At 42.1% G+C, this 20,384-nt stretch overlaps 1 protein-coding gene across 1 annotated transcript in view; it reads left to right on the top strand.

Annotated features, from left to right (window-relative positions):
* Nucleotides 1-20,384, top strand: part of MYO5A (myosin VA (heavy chain 12, myoxin)) — an 89,633-nt gene that overhangs the window by 28,979 nt on the left and 40,270 nt on the right. Inside the window, exons 6-15 of the mRNA XM_009885766.1 lie at nucleotides 3,289-3,432; nucleotides 4,670-4,751; nucleotides 6,264-6,371; nucleotides 6,864-6,970; nucleotides 9,492-9,757; nucleotides 10,324-10,405; nucleotides 13,450-13,590; nucleotides 14,381-14,506; nucleotides 17,301-17,384; nucleotides 17,548-17,550. Of these exons, the coding sequence (XP_009884068.1) occupies nucleotides 3,289-3,432; nucleotides 4,670-4,751; nucleotides 6,264-6,371; nucleotides 6,864-6,970; nucleotides 9,492-9,757; nucleotides 10,324-10,405; nucleotides 13,450-13,590; nucleotides 14,381-14,506; nucleotides 17,301-17,384; nucleotides 17,548-17,550 (1,143 nt within the window). The remainder of the gene's footprint in view (nucleotides 1-3,288; nucleotides 3,433-4,669; nucleotides 4,752-6,263; nucleotides 6,372-6,863; nucleotides 6,971-9,491; nucleotides 9,758-10,323; nucleotides 10,406-13,449; nucleotides 13,591-14,380; nucleotides 14,507-17,300; nucleotides 17,385-17,547; nucleotides 17,551-20,384) is intronic.

Genomic DNA, 20,384 nt, shown 5'->3' with positions numbered 1-20,384 from the left:
CTATGTTAAGAAATGATTCACCAGAGAGAAACAATCTTGGGGGAATTCCTTGAGAGAAGTAGCACTGTCTGTAGGCATGCGCATGCCTATGGACAACCTAAGAAAATGCTTAGGACATCTGATGCCTTGGTAGATGTTTAGCATCTCTATGTAACAGTGTGAAGTATTAGTGGATAGGCATGAGTAAATGGAGTGCACATAGTGAAAAGTGAAATGGAAAACACTGCTATTGTGTTCTTTCTCATGTATTGTTAAAAATGAACTATGTTTTATTCCTTCTTTCCTCCTGGCATGAGAAGTTCATGCTGCTCAAACTATAGCTGCCCCATCACAGTTGTGTGTGTTCTGCCACAAGGTAATTGTGCCTGGTTTGTGGTGCTGTGTGGTGTTTTGAAACTGTTTTGTGGGATAAAACAAGCTGTGCCATGCTGGGCAGTGGGCTCTGCTGTTGTGGGATCCAACTGTCCATCTATGGGAGGAAGCCAGGGCAGCTGAGCCTTGCCTTGGGCTGCATCTACCCTGCGGGAGCAGTCTGGGTCCCAGGGAGCCATGGCAGTTTTGACATTTTGAGCTAATCCCAGAGTACTCCTTTCACTGCTCCAACGTTTGTAGTGCATTCCATCCTTGGCCACCTTGAGATGCTAACAGGACCGGGGGTGCCCAACGCCCCTGCTGCCTTCCCCTGCACACCACGGAGGCCGTACCTGCGGCCAGGCAGGCAGCCATGTCCTCACTGCCTGGCTGCTGAGTGACAACTACGGTGAGACACTCTGCAGTTTGCTGTTTGTTTGTTGGGTGAAATACAAACTGTCTACAGGTTTCCCTGTGCCACTTGTTTTATTTGGTCTCAAAGCCTAAGCCAAGCATCCTTCTTTCTCTCGTGCTGCTTGGACCCCATGTCCCCATCGGTGGCCATCAGTTCACCACTAATTGTCTGATTTAATTCCCAAAGCAAGGAAACTCAAATTGAGGACTAGAAATGAGCTTTTCATCCATACCTTTTGTTATCCACTAAAACCCAATAGTGGTGCTTTATTTTTATTTTCTAGGGATAACAACAGTTTTATGAACCTAGGTATATCTAAAATTTCAGTTACTTTAAACATTGTTATAATTGGATGAAAGTTATCCTTTTAACTTCAAACACTTGAATTTTAAATAAGTTTTAGAGTGAGTGTTGTGAAATCTGGTGTTGGGACAGACTGTAGGATAGCAAAATTAATGTTTCGAACTGTTCAGTCAATAAATCAGCAGAAACACAAATTAACTCATGTAGATGAGGAAGAAAATAAGTAATTCCTTTTAGAAACAGGAAACTCCTCATTTGCTAAAGTGATTGTAAAATCTTAGGAGCATAAAGTAATTTAATTTTTTAATTTTTATTTGGACATCCTAAACATCAGGATTTTATGAACTACCATCATTAGTGTCAGAATTTCGCATCATCTTTGCCTACTAAACACTCTTTAATATCAAGTGACCACTATACATTTCTGGCAACTATTTAAATAATTAGTTTTGTAGTCAACAACTATATACAGTTTTCCTTCTGCAAATATAGAAATTGTCAAGTCTTAAAACACATCTTTATATGTAATTTCCAGCCTCTGATTCTTTGTTGCCCTGTATAGCTATGCAAGTTGTGCGGCTTAATATGTACTCTGGTAAGCAGTCTTATGATACCAAGGACTTCCTTAACTGTTTTATAAGTAATACTTTTCAAAGGAATAATTGGTTTCTGAAAATATTGTAATACTATATTGCTACCAACAACAACAAAATGTATCACAGTAGCAATAATTTTAAAACACAAGAAATGTAGTTTGAGTACATTCTGTTTTAATTAATTCAGTATTTCTTAGAACTGCAGAGATGCAATTTGTTGTTGCATCCTTGATAGCAGCTGTTCATCTGATACCAGCTGTGACATCTGCTTGGTCAGGCGTGCGTGCTGCTGCTGCAGCGGTGGGGTTTCGGGAGGTCTAATCCCCACTTCCCGCGCTGTGCCCGTCTCACCCTTACCAACACGCCCACCTTTTGTTTACAGGTTTGGAATGCTGATGCTCAGCATTGCTATTTGCTCTCATTGGTTTTTCCCAGGTTTTGTTTCTGTACAGAGTTCCTATGGATGGCTACGTGAACTAGGACACAGATAGAACCCTGTGGTCCTTAGCTGTGGTGCACTTCAGAGTTAGGTACTTGATAACATACACACAGTGGCATATGATAAAGGCAGTGTGCTGTGTCATTACTCCAAATGCCATTCCTTTTGATACAGAGATATCGTTAGGATTTTTTTTTTCTTTTTTGGAAGGAGAATTGCTATATGATGTCCAAAACATGATCTAATTGAGAAGAGAAAACGCTTTGCTTTGAAGTTCGGCATGTTGTGATTTGCATGCCTTGAATTCTGATATACCCGGGGGGTGCCTGTTGCAGGGTGAATCCTAACGCTGATGAGGTAAGGCAGAGGCACACCTACGCCATTTAGGAACCACAGTCGTCATTTGCTCTGGGCATCCCAAGACCACGTACTATAGAGGAAATACATTAAATATTGTTTATTGTGTATGAAGCTGCATTGAATTAATCTGAGAAAGTTAGGCATGTAGGGCAGATTGAAGACTCTCTCTGAGTCAGTAACCAAGCTGCTCTGGAAGGGATTTGGTTTCAGGCAAATGACATGAGTCTGTACAAGTTAATTTTTAGATTATATTTAAGCACACAGTAAATATTCTATAGTGATATGTTTGCAGAAGTAGTTTGGAAATGTGGTTGATTATAGAGTAATAATAATAATGAACTGTTAGCCAGACAGCACATGGGGGCTGTTTGATGGTCTATGGGTTTATCATAGGTAGACTTACAGACGTTGCAAGTATTACACATAAATCTGTACACATACATGTATGAATATATACAGTGTGAAATAATTGTTATACTTCTATTAAGTCCTTAGGAGAAATCTGGGTGTATATGAGCGTTCTGTTAGACTCTTTAGTTCCTTTTAAAAGACTTCAGAGAGCAATAAGGGATTTTTAGCTGGAATATTGGACGGTGTGGAAATGAAATCATTGCTAGGAAGATCAGCTCCAGATCTTACATCAATGAAATAACCAGATTTTGATTTAACTTGCTGACCAGGCCGAGATCGTTCTTTATTAAATTCTTGATTATTTTGAAACCAGGACAAAGTTAATGTTCAGTGTTCATGAGCCATGTAGAGGATTAGATAGATTTGATAATTTCTAAAAGCGGTTTAACCTTTGCAATATTCCCTTTTTTCAGTCTATTGGAAATGCCAAAACTACAAGGAATGACAACAGCAGTCGCTTTGGGAAATACATTGAAATTGGTTTTGATAAGAGGTATCGGATCATTGGTGCTAACATGAGAACTTACCTCTTGGAAAAATCAAGAGTGGTGTTTCAGGTAATACTGATGCAATCTTCTTGTGTGTTTGTGTGACTATGCTAAAAAGAAAGAGTTCTTGCTTGCTGGTTTTAGGTCTCCCTCCCAAGACATGGTGGTAATAGTGTATTTGTAATATAGCACGTGTGGGGAGGGGGGAGAGAAGGAAAACCAGGTCAGCCCTTTATTATATGAATTATTCATAGTTGTAAAATGTGCATTTGAAAGGCTGTGTATTTAAACATGAAATGCCTTCAGTACACTACTAGATATGAGTTTGTGCTTACCATAATATTGTAGAATGGGGCTTCAAAACCTAACCAAAACCAGTCATGCTCAAGGAGAGCTCTCTGTTGTGGTTTGTAGAGCTGCCATCTTAGCTCACTTTCAATCTCTTGTTAAAACCCACTGCTATCGCAGTAATTATGAATGAGTCTTAATTGCCCTTATTTAGGCAAATGAGAATATGTAATTTCATCCTTGTTGAACTCTCATCATTTTGGTATTTCACACTTGAACCGATCCAAACCATTTTGTCTCCTGCACTTCCCCCCCATCTTTGCCTGCCTTATAGTCTAGAGCTCAGTAAAAATGGTCTCGTCCTTGACTGGCTGCTGCCTAAAGGTGTAAAACAAGTAATTACAGTTTGCGTTGTGTAGGAGTGTTACATGAAGTACTGCTGTATATTTTAAAAATAAGAGAGACTTCTTGCACATGGTTTAGCTGTGAGTCCTTTTCTGGGTTTTTTTATTGTTTTGAAGTTGTAAAATTTAGAGCACTTGAGTTCAGAATTATGGTGTTGGTCGTGAGTCATAACCTTCTGAGCTGTGTTTGTCCTTCATTTTAAAATTCCAGCTTTGCCTTGGCAAGAAAGATACTCCCTTCACCAGCTTACTATAAATGCTGAGGCGAATGGTATTAGTTATTTTTGGAAAATGAAAAGCTTTTAAGTATGATCATTTCACCCAGCCATAGAATCCTGATCTATATTTAATAGTAATCCACAGTTCTGAAAAGTGAAATCATACTTTTTTTTTTTTTAAATGAAAATGTCTGCATGCTTCTTGCTGTTGCAAATTGATTAAATTAATGAAAAAGGAAATGACAGATGCTGATTTATCTTTCCTTTTTCCATGCAGCTTCTATGCTTTTTGTGTAATGTTAGTGAAAGCATTAAACATAGTAGTTCTTTTCTACTTGTGGATGTTTCCGGTGCTTGTTAAGTTGTGAAAAATAATCAATTCCTTTCTTCTTAAAGGCAGAAGAGGAGAGAAATTACCACATCTTTTACCAACTATGTGCCTCTGCAGCATTACCTGAGTTTAAAACTCTACGATTAGGTATGAAATTCACGTTCATTCTGTTGTGCAACTGTAGGTATAAAGCAGCATCTCTGAGCTTTTTGAGCCATAGAACCAAAAGAAGAATTGCTGGCTTTTAAATTCTAAACTTTTAAACCTTCAAATACTAAAATACATTGAAAATACCTAAAATCACAGATCTCAAATTTTGTGTTTTATAGATAAAAGGAAAGTAACAGATTTGTTTATTCGGCATGCTCCAATGCACTGCAGTTGCGATCACTAGGACTTACTATATCCTGGATTCCAGAGTAGCTTTCCAGTGGTGAGGGTAAAATTCTCCTCTCTTGATCCTTTAAAACATTTTTTGCATGGCTCCAGCTACTAGAGAATTTTACCATTTCTGGTATGAACCCCTGAAAAGCTTATTTTGCATCTGCATACTTTCACTTGGGCCATTACCAAGAATTACTTTACCATCTCTGCTAACTTGGTGATCACAAAACTGATAAGTGAAATTTTTCTTTTTTCAAATTAAAATGTTGATAAAGGAAAGGTTTCTCATTTAGCAGGAACTGGTATGTTGTGAAAGAAAGGCATTATGATGACCTTGGGACAGGCAATCACCTCATCACTTCTAAAGTTTAATATAAATTTCAGTGCTTCTTGTATATTTTCAAAAGTTAGCTTCATAGTGGGAAAACGGCACAACCTGTCAGTGCCAATTTATGAAGTATCGTTCTGTTTTTGAAGTGTTTCTCTGCTCTTCTACACCATGCTGGCACATTTAGGATTCACATCTGCTGATACAGGAAAGAAAGGAACTGATGTAATTATAACTAAAGAAGCCATTTAGCAGATGACTCTTTCAGCACTCTTGAAACCTTAGCAGATCAGAAGAAAAGGAGTCTGTTGCTGCAGCTGGAAGCGTGGCCACTGAAACCGCAGGAATTTACACAGCACACAGGAGAGCTACTGCTCTCCCAGCGAAGCCCAGTGCTGTCCCCGGGGTGGTATGAAGCTATCGGTTCTCCGACTGTCACTTCTCAGCCAGAACGCATTACAGATACTCACAAGACTAAACCAGACCATAAATTAGAAATGAGAAGAAAATGGGCAAAATAGAATTTTTTAAATATCCTGACGCAATAATAGCATAATAATATCTGCCACATAATTCCAAAGAGCTGCTGCTGTCAACTCTGCACTTACCACTTGAATGGTTGGCTCAGACTTAGAGAATAATTGCTTCCAAAGTGATTATTCCACAGGTGTGGAAGTTTGAACCAAGGTTAGGTAACGGTTAGGTAGTGAATATGCTTGAGGGCCTATTGTAGGAACAAGGTAGCTTAAGAATACTTATTTGCACTATTTAATCTTGAAAAAAATTCTCCAGAATAAGTGAGTCCTATGAGCCAGAAGGCAAAAATATGCTGACATCATTCAAATCATGGATTCTGCCAAGAGCAACTTAATTGTTACACAGCTTTACAGATGTGCTGTGAATTTCTGCATCAGCGTTTGTAAAAGGTTTGGTTTTTTCTCTTGCAGGGAATGCAAATTACTTTCACTATACGAAGCAAGGTGGAAGCCCTGTGATTGATGGTGTCAATGATGCTAAGGAAATGGTAAACACCAGGCAGGCCTGCACTTTGCTAGGTAATTTGTAAAACGTAATCATATCTCAAATGCGATATACTAGCAAGTGTTTTCTATGTTGTTTGTGTGTATTTTCTTCATCCTCTATTGTGTTTAAAAACAGGAGAGTTTGATAATGTTTGGGACTGAGAGAATTTATTGCATTAAGAAGGTATTTGAATTGCGGTGGAATCACATATCTAGTGTAGGAGGAGCACACGTTATATGAACATAAATGGTGAATTCCCTTGGTGTAGTATATACAGTGTTGGAGGTCACTGACAAAGAACTTTGAAACAGCAAATTAAATAGTTTGCTTTAATGGAATGTTTTTTTGCATCTGGTTGTAAAATGTTTTTCATAGAAGTGGAGCCAAGCAGTACTCTCAAAGGCCATAGTCTGAAAAAAACAGCGGTCACTGTTTTTCTCCTTTTAATCAAATTTTTCATCAACAGCAGCCTGTGGTTCTTTATTTCTCTCTTCATTCAAAATGTTTTATTAATCATTTTTCAGGGATTAGTGATTCCTACCAGATGGGAATTTTTCGAATCCTTGCTGGCATCCTTCACTTGGGCAATGTGGAGTTTGCATCTCGGGATTCTGACAGCTGCACTGTTCCTGTGAGTAGTAGATGAGCCGAAGGGCATGGTTTCTACTCTGACAGTTCTGCCTTCTGCTTGTTTGCAGGGACCTCTTCTGAAAAAGAGCAACAGTATAAAAATGCAAGCAATATGTTTATTTCTAATTTGTTAAGATTTTCACAGTTCTTTTTGCAGATGGATTCAACTCTTCTCAGTTTAGAGGCTTAAGATAGTACTTTCTGTATTGTAACAGTGGCTGCCTTAATTCTGTTTCAAAACTGTAATTGATCTATCCTAGAACAGTCTGCCAGACAGGCTTTGAAGTCCTGGGCAGGTGTCTAGATCTTTATATTCCTACATGAATACATTCCCTGCCCACAGTAAATGCTTTGCCGGATGTTGGGTTTTTTTAATGTTAAATGCCAAAATGGCCTCAACAGTTGCAAAGCAAATACTTTGCACAGGCCTCTGGGATGTCTAGACATGAGCATAGGATATACAGAGATGATTCGTATGACCGATCTAAGTGTCATGGTTTTATCAGTCTTTTTTCACCTTTGTGGAGGTAGGCAATGAGGACTGCATAGTCTGATCTGAAAAAACCCTCCTCATTCAATGAGGACCAAGGCTGCTTACTGAAGTCCATATTTTGGAGATAAGAAGCAAAAGAGACCTGGCTTGTCACTCTTCTCTTCCTTGGATCACAAGTGACCATGTTCTCCTTTTGCCTTTCCTTGAATTTCTACTGCTGGATTACACAGTATTCGTCTTTCTCTCTTCAAATACTAGCAACAGTTGCAGGGTTATTTTCTCATTTTACTATCAGCCGCTTTCTCAAGGATCTGCAATAGCAGTTTCTGGAGCTGAGACAACAGGTCCTCCATCGGCCCACAGATGATCAGTGTGCCTGGTCTGACACCATCTGTTCGTGGGATCTAATGGATAGCTGCTGTGAAACCACAGCAATAGTCTGGCTCTTTGGTGTGTCTTAAAAAGGTTTTCACTACAAAGAAAGCCTCATTTAATGATCACAGGTAGAAAGCTGATGAGCCCCAGGACTTGATGAGCTAGCCTGTGTTGTAATGGGTATCTCCAGTGCAGCAATCCCACTGAATGAGCTAGTAACAAAGCTGCACGTTCCTGTGCAATCCTATCCTGACGTGGTAAACGTCTAGTAGGTGGCGGTGAATGTCTGCTCAATGGCATCCGCTACCTGAGCCGTGCTGCTCTCTGACAATAGCTGTGCCATTGCAGAGCCCTGTCGCCGTGCAGACTGGTCTGCCTGGGAAGCGCTGGCGCCGTGATGCAGTGGTGGTGCTTCAGGGAGCTCAGCGAAGGGCTCCGCATGGTGCTGTGTGAACAAATCAGTTTGTTTAATGTCAGCTTGAGTAACCCTAATGTGACAGTTTGTGCAGTGTTCATTATTATTATTACTTTATTATTGTCTTCTGAGCTAGTTAAAGTGGAATGGCTAAACTGAAAGGAGAAACTCTCAGTTAACTGGATTTTGGAGGTGCCATGGGACCTGTATGCTGTAACGACTAGAAGAAGTCCCAGAGAAGTCGGGATGTGGAAATAGAAAGATAAAGCTGATGTACCCTGAAGCTACTGGGCATGTAGTAACAGTCCCCTGTAATCTGTCCTTGTCAAGATGCTGCTTGTCAGCGTGCTGCTGTTGAGCCACCGGGTGCAAAGTGAATGTGATGAGGAAGTAGTGTTAGGGGAGTTCTTTAGGAGGAAAGACCTGTCTGTCCTCCTTGATCTCTAGCTGTCAGTTTGCCTGTTAGTCACGAGGTGTAGTATCTTAACTTACTGAGTGGTAGACACACTGCACAGATTTTTAATGCAGAATTATTATAGGCCCATATCAGGGTGCAAGTCCTGCTAGTTGATTTTTAACCTGGTTAAACAAAGGTCAATTTTTTCACTTGTACAGTCCAATTTGAGAGTTAGAGAACATCATTTGTGTCTTCCCATCTCTTAATGTTTGTCTCCAGAATTCAGTGAGAAAATACTGTGTTAAATACTGAGACCAGAGCGCTAAAGCCCTTTTATACTTTTTCCTCCTCGTTCTTGGCGTGGGCTGCAATGCCCCATTGCCTGTCACTCCCTGCCATGGATGTATACGAGCAGATGAAAGCAGCAGTCAGGAGCTGTAGTCCATTCTGTCCCCAGCACACAGCTGATGTCCTGTCTTCTGCATTTCTCTAGCTTCTTCACTTAAAACTGAGTTAGTTATAAGAATACAAAATACCAAAATACCCTGCAAAGCTAGGTGATTCATTTTTGCGAAGGTTGCAGGTTGCCTGTGTGGGGCTTTTTACTATACTTGTGTTCACCAAAATGCCTTTGGGGAATCTGTGATTCACTAATTTACTTCAGTGATGTGAATGTGATAAGTGGGTAGGGAACTTGTTACGTTTGAAGGAGGAAGAGCTGAGGAAGCTGCTGTTGCTGCTTGTTATTGGATCACTGCAAGCAGGCAGTTCTGCTGTTTGCATGATTGCATGAGTGCTATTGGTAATACTGTTTCAAGACCTAACGAGATTGTTTTTATCAGCCCAAGCATGAACCCCTCACCATCTTCTGTGACCTCATGGGGGTGGAGTATGAAGAGATGGCCCACTGGCTTTGCCATAGGAAGCTCGCAACTGCCACCGAAACCTACATCAAGCCAATTTCTAAACTTCATGCCATCAATGCCAGAGATGCACTTGCCAAACATATCTATGCTAATCTCTTTAACTGGATTGTAGATCATGTGAACAAAGCCCTTCACGCTACTGTGAAACAGCATTCTTTCATTGGAGTGTTGGACATTTATGGGTGAGTCCTTTTGTCAGACATATGTCACCTCTTACATAATTATCTTACTGCAAAGCATCTTTGTCTTTATCATGGATCTGCGTGGGTCACACAAAAAAAACCCCAATCCCTTAGCAGCTGCTTATGCCAGCTGAAGGAAGTAGGTGTTTACTTTTGACATGCTATCTAAGATCTTTGTCTTGACTTTTAGGTTTGACATTTATAGTGGGAGTTCAGATTTTTGCTGTTGGTAGTTCCTTTATGTATTGCATTGGGGAAAGTTACAAGGGAATTGTCATCTCATGGTTCCTCCAGGGTAGTACTTCTAGAGAGGACAAAGATAACTAACATGCTGTCCATGAACATCAGTCCCTTCCCTGTGTTCCTCGTCCCTGCCTAAAGAGGGAGCATCACTGAATTGCCCATGTACTGCAATTTGCCATTTCCCTGTGTGCTTTGTTGCTTGATTGTGGTTGTTCGTGCCTGGAAAATGCAATTATTCCTGGAGCGAGGGAAGTTAAAATTATGGGGTCATTTAATCTGTTTTTTTCACTGCACTAGTAATTTTGAGTATCTGCATATTTTAGATTTGAGACATTCGAAATCAACAGCTTTGAACAGTTCTGCATCAACTATGCCAATGAAAAACTGCAGCAGCAGTTCAATATGGTAAGTAGGAAATGACTGGCATTTCCTCTTCCCTTTCCCCTCGCCCAAGTCCATTCTGCTAATTGGGTCCCCAGTGGTTACGATGAATTCCTTCAGTCTATTAACCAGCTGTCCTGGCCGTGGGCTTTGGGGGATGGGGAAAGATCGACTATCTCCTAGAAATAGATTTTATGACTAACTGCTGCTTTGGGACTATTTGAAATTCTGATCACAGTAACAATTATAAGACAGAGCAGTGCTTGGCAATTAAGACCCTGAGATTGCCTGTCACTGAGAGCAGTGTGTGGATGAAGTTGGAGTTAGCCGTGTCTCCGTAACCTCTGGCAAGAGCCTGTGCGCGGGCAGCGGAGAGCACGGCTTCGCTGCTGGCAATCTGCCACCTGTGCTTCCTCCTGGTGTTATTTTTTGAGGGTTTTCAGCCGCATCCTCAAGCTGATGACTGACATGTGGCAAGAGGCGCCTCCTCCAGAGAGATCACGATTCTCTCTCTCCCCCCAGCCTTAGTGACGTTTGTAATTATATATCTTACCTGCATCATGATGAAGCGAGTTATTTATGCCAGGTCTGTTGCTAGGCTGTGCTGCAGTACAGGAATAGCTTTGAGCTCTCTTCACGAGCGTACCTCCGTGGCAGCGTGCGCTCACAGGACAGCATCCCCCCGCGCCGTCGTCCATCCCAGCGGCAGGGATGGGTGCCGGGGAGCCGGCCGGGTGCTGGAGCGGCGGCTGGGCTTTCCAGCCCCAGCGTCTGGCAGTGCCACGGCTGGCTTCAGCTCCATGAGCACAATGTTGTAACTACTAAGCGTGAGGTATCTTGGAGTTTTCTCAGCTCTACAGCAAAAATCTAGTCCCTGTTAAGAATTATAAGGGTTAGGTTCTTTAGTTGAGATGACTGTGCCCGTGTTCCCTTCCCTCTCGTGCTGTTACTGTAAGCACTCCTCTCACGAAGGACAGGGCAATGGGGCCTTTTGTGTTGATGTCCCACCAAGCTACCAAACCCAGTGCCGGTGGACATGGACCCATTGGGCTGCCATGCAGGTACGCACATGCAGGTGGAAATTGTTCTAAATTAAAGGCCCATGCCTGTGGTGGCAGCCAGCGAGCCTTCGTGTGCCAGCAGGGGCGGCCTAAGGCTGGCCCAGGGCAGGCCGCTGTGGGACTGCCCGGCCACCACTCGCATTTCCACAGCCCGCCTGGCCTCCCCGGGCAGCCTGCCCCCGCCTGGCCACCCACAGCCCCCAAGGAAAATGAGGTCAGAATCACAGAATGGTGGGGACCTCTGGAGGTAATCTAGTCCAGCCCCCCTGCTAAAGCAGGTTCACCTACAGCAGGTTGCACAGGATGGTGTCCAGGTGGGGTTTGAGTATCTCCAGAGGAGGAGACTTGACAGCCCCTCTGGGCAGCCTGTTCCATTGCTCTGCCACCCTCAAAGGAAAGAAGTTTTTCCTCATGTTGAAATGGAATTTCCTGTGTCCCAGTTTGTGCCCATTGCCCCTTGTCCTGTCGCTGGGCACCACTGAAAAGAGTCTGGCCCAATGCCCTTGACACCCGCCCTTTAGATATTGCTAGGCACTGATGAGATCCCCTTTCAGTCTTCTCCAGGCTAAACAGCCCCAGGTCTCTCAGCCTTTCCTCATAAGAGAGATGCTCCATTCCCCTGATCATCTTCATAGTCCTCCGCTGGACTCTCTCCAGTAGTTCCTTGTCTTTCTTGAACTGGGGAACCCAGAACTGGACAAAGTGCTCCAGATGTGGAAGACATCTGAAGTACATGTCTGAAGACATTTTTCACCACATAATTGCTAATTCCTTTACAGTGGAGAAATGTTTTCTTCCAGGACGTAGGTTGGATAATAATGGTCACCAATAAAACGTTCCCGTTGGCTTTCCTGTCAGGAATTAACTCAGCGTGTAACGCAGCCGTTAAGCGGCAGGGTGGGAATGGCTCCCGTGGGCGCCATTAAGGAACACTGCTTTGGGAAGAATGATGTTAAGCTAATGAAATAAAAAGGGATGAACCGCTTTGTCAGGATAGGTTTCTGCTGCCTGGCAGATGCGTGGCAGAGATCTGCGAGGTGTTTGTGGACTTGTGCTCTGAGCTTGGGGGAAGCCGAGACCAACCCAGGGGTTTGTGGTGGCCCCCCAACCCTTGCTGCTCATTAGGGATGCTCCCGGTTCAGTTCTGCCTGCCAGCCCTGTTAGCAAGCATTAAAATTTAAATGGGAGATAAAACATCATTTAAAATAACTGGCGTCAGCAGTCTTTTTTTTTAAAAAGAGTGCTTGTGCTATTACGACCACAGTTTGCCTGTTTAATAGCTTACTGTCTTTTTTTCCCTGAAGTTTTAATTCATCTCTTATGCACATTTCATGAAACCTGTGCAGGTTTTTTTGTGATAATATTTTTGAATAAATATGCAACCACACTGTTATTGATCCTCGTACCAGATTAATCTTCCACAAAATTTTGCTTCAAGGATTTCTTGTGCTAATACTCCTGGAGTCATTCTTGCAGGTTTTTGCTGAAGAGTATATTTTAATGCAGTGCGTCATCTTAGAAAAAAATCAGCAGCCATTTAAGAGAAAATGGAGCTCTCTTCTTTCACAAGGAAACGCAAAAGTATTTATAGTGAAATTTTACTCGAAATAGAGCAGTATTCGTAACTTCAAAATCATAAATGCATGGCACATCCCACTTTATAAGTTGCTGTTCCTGCACTTGAGGCTTTTTCTGGGTTTTGTGTTGGTCTTTTTATAAGAGAAAAGAGCTTATCGTAATTGTGGGACAATATAGTAAAAAGATAGGAAAAAATAGACCTTATTTGCAGAGAATATGGATGAGCACTGTAATTTAGTCTGTTGTTTTTAGGCCAGGAAAAAAGGTTAATTTATTTTTCATACATTTACTTGTTAATGGCTTTATTCAGTTGGACTAGTATGTCACTTGACAGCCTGGATTAATGTGCCAGGATGAATTCAAGTGAGAGTTAGATGTATTTATTCTGCATTTTATTTCACAGAAAGCTGTTTTCTTTTTGCCCTGTAGCATGTCTTTAAGCTGGAACAAGAAGAATATATGAAGGAACAAATACCATGGACCTTGATTGATTTTTACGACAATCAGCCATGCATCAACCTCATAGAGGCCAAAATGGGAGTTCTGGATCTGTTGGATGAGGAGTGCAAGGTGTGTGTTCAAGGGCTTTCATAGAGAAAGAGGTCATCAGCTGTCCCACTTCTGGGGCCTCACAGGCAGAAGTCATCTGTGTGCAGCCATCATTTTGACACTCTGCTGTTGAAAGGATTTGGAGAATGTACCAACAGAATTGGCAATTACAGGAGGGGAAAAAATGCTCTAGTGATGCTCTTTTTTTCCCTCCTCTCCATCATGTGTCTGTATCTGTTTCTGGGTCTCTGATCAACCTTTGTTTTGACTCTGGCAACTTTCTCTTTCCCAAGTGTAGCAAGCGCGGACTTTGGTCCTGTCAGATTTCTCCAAATTGCCTCTTGCTTGGTGTCTCACTTTTTACCTTTTATCTCCGTTTAATTTATGGTAAGCCATGTACAGGGGATGGCACATGGTGTCTACTTCAGTGGAAACCCAGCTTGGGGTTCTTGTGTAGCACAAAGCATCACAAATATTCTCAATGGTGGTAGATGAGTTCTGACCTGCTGAGATGCTGCTCGGTCAGATACCTCTTGGATACCTGCCTGCAGGTGTGTGACTCTGGAGGTGTTACTAGTGTGGTGTGTGTCACACAGCAGCTACACCTGCTGCTGGCTGGGGCCCAGTCCAGAGCATTATGAAGACAAGCGCATAGCTGGTTACTGGCTTACGTGCTTATGGCAGTGCTTGGACATCCAAGGAGTTGGAGTTTGACAGCAAACCACAAAGCGTTGTCCCCTGTTGTCATAGTTTCTTTTGCTACTGAAAAGTTCTCAAGACAATTTAAATGTCTGTGTGTTCTCTTCTGTAGATGCCAAAAGGCTCGGATGACACTTGGGCCCAAAAACTGTACAATACTCATTTGAATAAATGTGCCCTCTTTGAAAAACCGCGTTTGTCAAATAAGGCTTTTATCATCAAGCACTTTGCTGACAAGGTAAGGACTTTTCCCCAGGTACCTCTTGCTGTGGCTGGTGTGGCTGAGCGTGGGAGGGGATGCTGGGGTGGGTGGCTGTAGCAGGCAGCGACCAGGCAGCAGCATCGCTGGCTCTGCCTGGCTTCTTGCAAAATGTGTGCCTGCCTGTACACCCGGCCAGGAGAAGAAAGTTGACCTGGCAGCTCTGCAGATCCAGGAACACAAACAAGAGCTCCTGACTTCTGTCACATGCTGTAACCATTAACCATCCTTTTTCAAAACATGACAGCTTAGTGTATTTGCAATTCACAGCACAATTGTATCAATTCCACTTATGCTATAGAAATACACAAAATAGAAAATCATATATCTCGCTGTAGTTTTAGCTAAAGAGCAACACCAAAATGATGTTGGGTTTGCTGCCATCTTCCCTGTTCTCAGCACTGGTGAGGCCCCACCTCGAGTGCTGTGTTCAGTTTTGGGCCCCTCACTACAGGAAGGACATTGAGGCGCTGGAGCGTGTCCAGAGAAGGGCAGCGAAGCTGGTGAGGGGTCTGGAGCACAAGTCTTATGAGGAGCAGCTGAGGGAACTGGGGCTGTTCGGCCTGGAGAAGAGGAGGTGGAGGGGAGACCTTACCGCTCCCTACAACTACCTGGAAGGAGGCTGTAGTGAGGGGGAAGTTGGTCTCTTCTCCCAAGTAACAGGCGATCAGTCAAGAGGAAATGGCCTCAAGTTGCACCAGGGGAGGTTTAGGGTGGATATTAGGAAGAATGTCTTCACAGAAGGGGTTATCAAGCACTGGAACAGACTGCCCAGGGAATTGGCTGAATCACCATCCCTGGAGGTACTTAAAAGACAGGCAGATGTGGTGCTGAGGGACACGGTTTAGTGGTGGCTTTGGTAGTGTTAGGGTTATGGGTGGGCTCAAAGATCTTAAAGGTCCCTTCCAACCCTGACGATTCTAATACCTTTCTAATACCTTAACGTGCAAAGAGGAAAGAGGGTAACACACCTTCTCATCGCTGGGGCAGTAAGTGCTGCTCCCTCCCTCGCCACTGCTGGTCACTGAACGGCTATTTCTAGGAAGCCACATGAGGGGTATCTCAGTGGAGCGCATGTGTTGTTCAGTTCCCACAAAGCATCATCACACTGAGCAACTCCTCAGTTTAAAATAAAATAAAAAATATTAAAATAATTTTAAGGTTATTGTCGTGTTAAACAAATATTGTCAGAATATTGTCAGCTTTGTCAAAAAAAGTTTGGAGAAGTTCTGGGGTTCGTATGAGTAGGTCTGTACGTGCTGGCACGGGGGTTGGAGGCCTTGATTTGCCTCCACTTGACTTCTCCCAGGTTCTTGAATTTATGCGTAGAAGAGGGGTCCTGTTCTTGTTGCATCTAGTGTTACCTTAATGAAAGCAACAAGAACATCTCTGTAACTGTTTAGATTCATGAGTTCTGTTTTATTCGGTGGATGAGAGAACAAGAAGGATTTAATTAATATTTCATATACTTCTCATTAGGCTAAACTTTGGTATTTGAAAACAGGGCTTTCCTATGCCTAGTCGGAGCAGTGAGGGTCAAGGAAAGCTAAAAGTAGCTCCAAGCAGGTATTGGGAAAGCTCTAAGCTCTGATGTGCTGTCTGCGCTAATCATTTTATGTTTTCCTGCGTGCTTACATGGATGCATAGACATTTTGAAGGCAAAAATAAAGCTGTAGCTGGCAGGTTAGTAACCTCTGTGCCTTGACGGCGTCTTCTGTGGGAGAAGGCAGAGATTCTGCTGCCCTCTCGTGGCATTGTCTCCCGCAGTAAGAATGTTCCTGGTACCCGAGAGGATGTTCAGAGTGAGCTTTGAGCTGTGGGTGGACCTTGGGCACATCCTCTACCTTCTTCCCCCCGAGGAATCTTTTGAAAGGTTTTGCAGCTCGGGGCACGGTGTCAATGCATAAGCGCTGATAAATGGCTGTGCGAACGAGGGGCCACTGATGGCTTTCAGTCTGTCTGCGCTGAAAGAATAAAATGGCTATAAGGGTCTGCTTTTGTATTTTATACTTTGCAGTTCTCTTGATACAAGATTAAAGAGTTAGGGTGAGATACTCCATGAGAGTTAGCATACTTATGTTAATTAACATTGAATTCTAAGATGTATACTTAGACTCTTAGACAAAAAATTGTCAGTAGTTTTTGGGTTTTGTTCAGCCTTGCATTTGGACAGTGAAATAAATACTAGGTTTTTATCTGACACTCTGGCTGTTCTTTGGTCCAGGAAACTCCGTGGCCCTGTGATAGAGGATTATTATGTATTGTCACAACATTCAGACTTCGTATTGCTTCTGGTAAAAATAGTCTTTCTGGGTATAAATGAGGCGTTTTTATAATAAGCTGCAGGCAGATCTACTTACTGCCTCTCAGCTAATGAGATGAGATGAGATACTTTGTTCTCAGTTGCATCTGGATTTCACACAGTTTTGCAACCCGATAACTTCAGGGAAGGAGATGCTCAACACACGTTTTGATTCTTCACCTTTACGGTAACCATTCAATCATGCTGTCTTACCACAAGCATCTCTCAGCAGTGAAATAGATCTGGTATAATGCAATAACAGTATTCATCTCTATATGTTTTAATGTTTTACGTTTTACTGGAAAGCACTCTCTTTGAGAAAAATCTATATTTAACAAAGGTGCACTTGGGAGCCGGTATTTTCAATGTCCACAAGAATTATCCGTTTTAAATGTGAATGTTACAGCTGGTGAACTCTATGCAAAATATTCTTATTCAGTACTTACTTTTTTGTAAAATTATGTTTTTCAGGTGGAATATCAATGTGAAGGCTTTTTGGAAAAGAATAAAGACACAGTTTATGAAGAACAAATTAAGGTCCTAAAATCAAGTAAGGTTAGTATAAGCATTTTTTTCTTCTTCTTTTGCAGTTATGAATCCTTGAATTAAGGGTCATATAAAATTTCATATAAACCTAGGAAATATTTCTCCCTTAGTTATCAGATCCTCCAAAATTGACCATAGTGTGTGTTTTACTTTGCTATCTGTATGAATTTAGAAAGTCCCGTAGCCTAATTTTACTCTGTGTAAAATCAGTCTGTATTTAGCCACTGGTTTTGGGGGGGGTGGGGTTTTTTTTTTTTACTTTCACAAAACTTTGCTATGTTTTCTGTAAAGGAATCGAGGACTTCCAATATACTACAGTAGTATAAGAAGGCTTAACAGTTAAACCCTTAATTTTGTAATCTGAAAACAGAAGCTCCTTGTTTATGGCCAGACAATTGAGCAGAAAACTTTTGGAGGAGAGACAAGTTCCATTCCAGAAGCAAAATGAGAGAGGAATGAAATGTATAGACCCTAAGGACCCAAACCAGAACTTACGGAGTCCTGCCTTCTTGATAACTATGAAAGAAAGATAACAGCTGAATTGAAAAATACTATGTGAAGGAATATTATAGAACAGGCCTTCAGTGGCATTGCCTGCTTTTTTTAATGGCAAAAATGCTAGTTGTGCTCTCTTGAAATGTAAAGGCAATTAACTTGACATTGCGCTGTGATGGCTGTTGGGAATTTGCTAGCTCTAATGGCCCAGGAAGCTGGGTATCAAGGACAGGCTATTTAAAATTATGCTATTCTATCAGGAAAACCAACGTTTTTCTTTTCTGTTTCTATTCTGAGCAGATATTTGCAGCTCAATGATTAAAACAGGTAGCATACTGAAAAACCACAGCAGACTTTCTACTGAGAGAAGCGTTGAAGTGGTTTGAGTGAAGTCAGTGCTGTGTGTGTGGGAGGCAGGTGGCATCCTCGGGGAGCTGGCAGGGACAGAGCGTGGCAGTGCGCTGTGCGGGGCGGAGCTGCAGGGGTGCTCCGAGGGATGTAGTCCAATTGGGTAAGGGACGATGGGGACATAGCTACCATAAAAGCATGACAACAACTCGGGCAGGCTCAGCAGGTTGGGTCAGTTCAGTCTAAACATTAAGAAGCAACAAGGTGTTCCCCAATGGTAAATTTTACCAAAACCAGTGTTTTTTAAAAAAAAAACCAACAAACTTCAACTGTGAAGAAGATAGATTTTGAAAAGAAGAATGTTTCATTTTTATTTTTCAGCAGGCCCTCTTTATTAGTAATTGTAGTGGGATTGCATTTCTGATTATTTTTTTGTTGTTGTTGTCGTCGGTTTTCTGGGTTTGCTGTGCATATTCAACAGAAGGTAATTCTAAATTGAATGCATCATCTGTCATCCTGCCCATGCCCACTCTCACATACAGCTCCGATGCTTCTTTGCTTTCCAAAGTGCATGACACACAGTGTTCGTGGCAGGCACTGTAGTATTTAGCTATTTATTTTAGTCTTCTCTGTAAATCCACCCACCGGACCTCTTTGAACTAGTTCAGTTTCCATGCATGTGTCATGAAAGCAGTACAACAGTCCTCAGCTTTTATGCTTGCTACTGGCATGTTGTTAAAATCTTCTGTTGTGGCTCTGTATTGAAAGAAATGATGTGTAAGATTGTTAGCAGCATGTCTGTTAAGTCGTCTGAAAAAATTACAGGGGAAAAATGCTTGCTTGCTTGTTTTCTGCGACGTGAATTATCTACCCTTTGATCAGTGTTTTCCCTCTCTTTGAACACTCCTAGTGTTCTGCGAAACCAAGAAATTGATAAGATGCTAAAAACCAAAACCAAACGAAAACGTGAATGCCCCTACAGAGTGGATCATCTCAGCAATGCTCTCCTGTTGTTGACCTCTGCTGCAGAAGGCCATACACTGCTCCTTTCTTACACTGCAGTAACTGAGGCAGTGTCTATGAAAATGGAGCCTTTGGAATGCCCTTGCTCATTTTTACAGGCAGATTTTCCCAGGGTTGGAAAAAGGGAATGAGACTTATGTACTGATAGCTTAGAAGAGCTCATCCATCTGCAATCCAGACACTGGGCACCCTTTCCCACCCCCACCCCTGGTGTGTGAGAGCATCAGGAGTCTCAGACAAAGCATATTGCATTCAAATAAGTTTCTGTACGAGATGAAATGACTTGGCTCTGTAGCTCGGATGCCTGTGCATACCGACTCACTCCATCTGACCTCGGGCAGCTGAATGAGGTGGTGGTGACCCAATCATCCTGAACAGTTTGTTGAGTCAGTGGAAGGAGACGGGCTAAATCACCCTCTGGAAATGTCATTCTTCCACCAGCTACAGAGGTAATCTAAGGTGATTGTACTCCTAATCCGGCAAACTCAGGTGAGATAAAGCTAAACTGTGATACTCCTTTTTTAGTTCAGGAATTTAGGCTACCTTTGTAGCATTCATAGTCATTATATTATGCTGGAGTGCTGTGCTGGATGCTACTGAGGAACGTTTGATGCCTTCTGCTAGTCCGTCTGGCACAACCACAGAGCATAAGTACCATTTTGTTGCGCAGCATGTTTCATTGGATATCATGCATGCTCACCAAGTTTTATAAGGCAAACCCATTTTTTTTATTTTTTAGGTTGTACTTAGCTCAAGCACTTTCTAGTACTGAAAATTGAATGCTCCTATCTCTTGGGAGAAAATGCACAGATGCTAGATAAAAGATTATTCATTGACAGGTAGAGAAGTTCAGATTTTCTTACTCTTATAATACTTCTGAAGTGCTATAGTTGTCAGTAGAAAGACCTGGTGGTGTTATTTTTGGTTAGAAGTTACTTCAAGCAGCTATTATATATGGGTGTATTTTTGTAGCCATTAGAGAAAGAGAACTGGAAGCCCTGAGTGATATTTGGAAAGATGTTTCAGATTTTCCCTCCACTCCCACTGGCCTGAGAGTAGATCTTCAGTTAGATAAATTTGGCTTGTGGCTTTTTTTAGTTGAAGGTTCCTCTTTAAAGTTGATTATTTCAATTTAGAGTGATA

Source organism: Charadrius vociferus, unplaced genomic scaffold (assembly GCF_000708025.1).
Source record: "Charadrius vociferus isolate BGI_N301 unplaced genomic scaffold, ASM70802v2 scaffold325, whole genome shotgun sequence".
NCBI lineage: Eukaryota > Metazoa > Chordata > Aves > Charadriiformes > Charadriidae > Charadrius > Charadrius vociferus.
The sequence above is the reverse complement of the archived record's forward strand: the minus strand, read 5'-3'. Positions and strand labels throughout refer to the sequence as shown.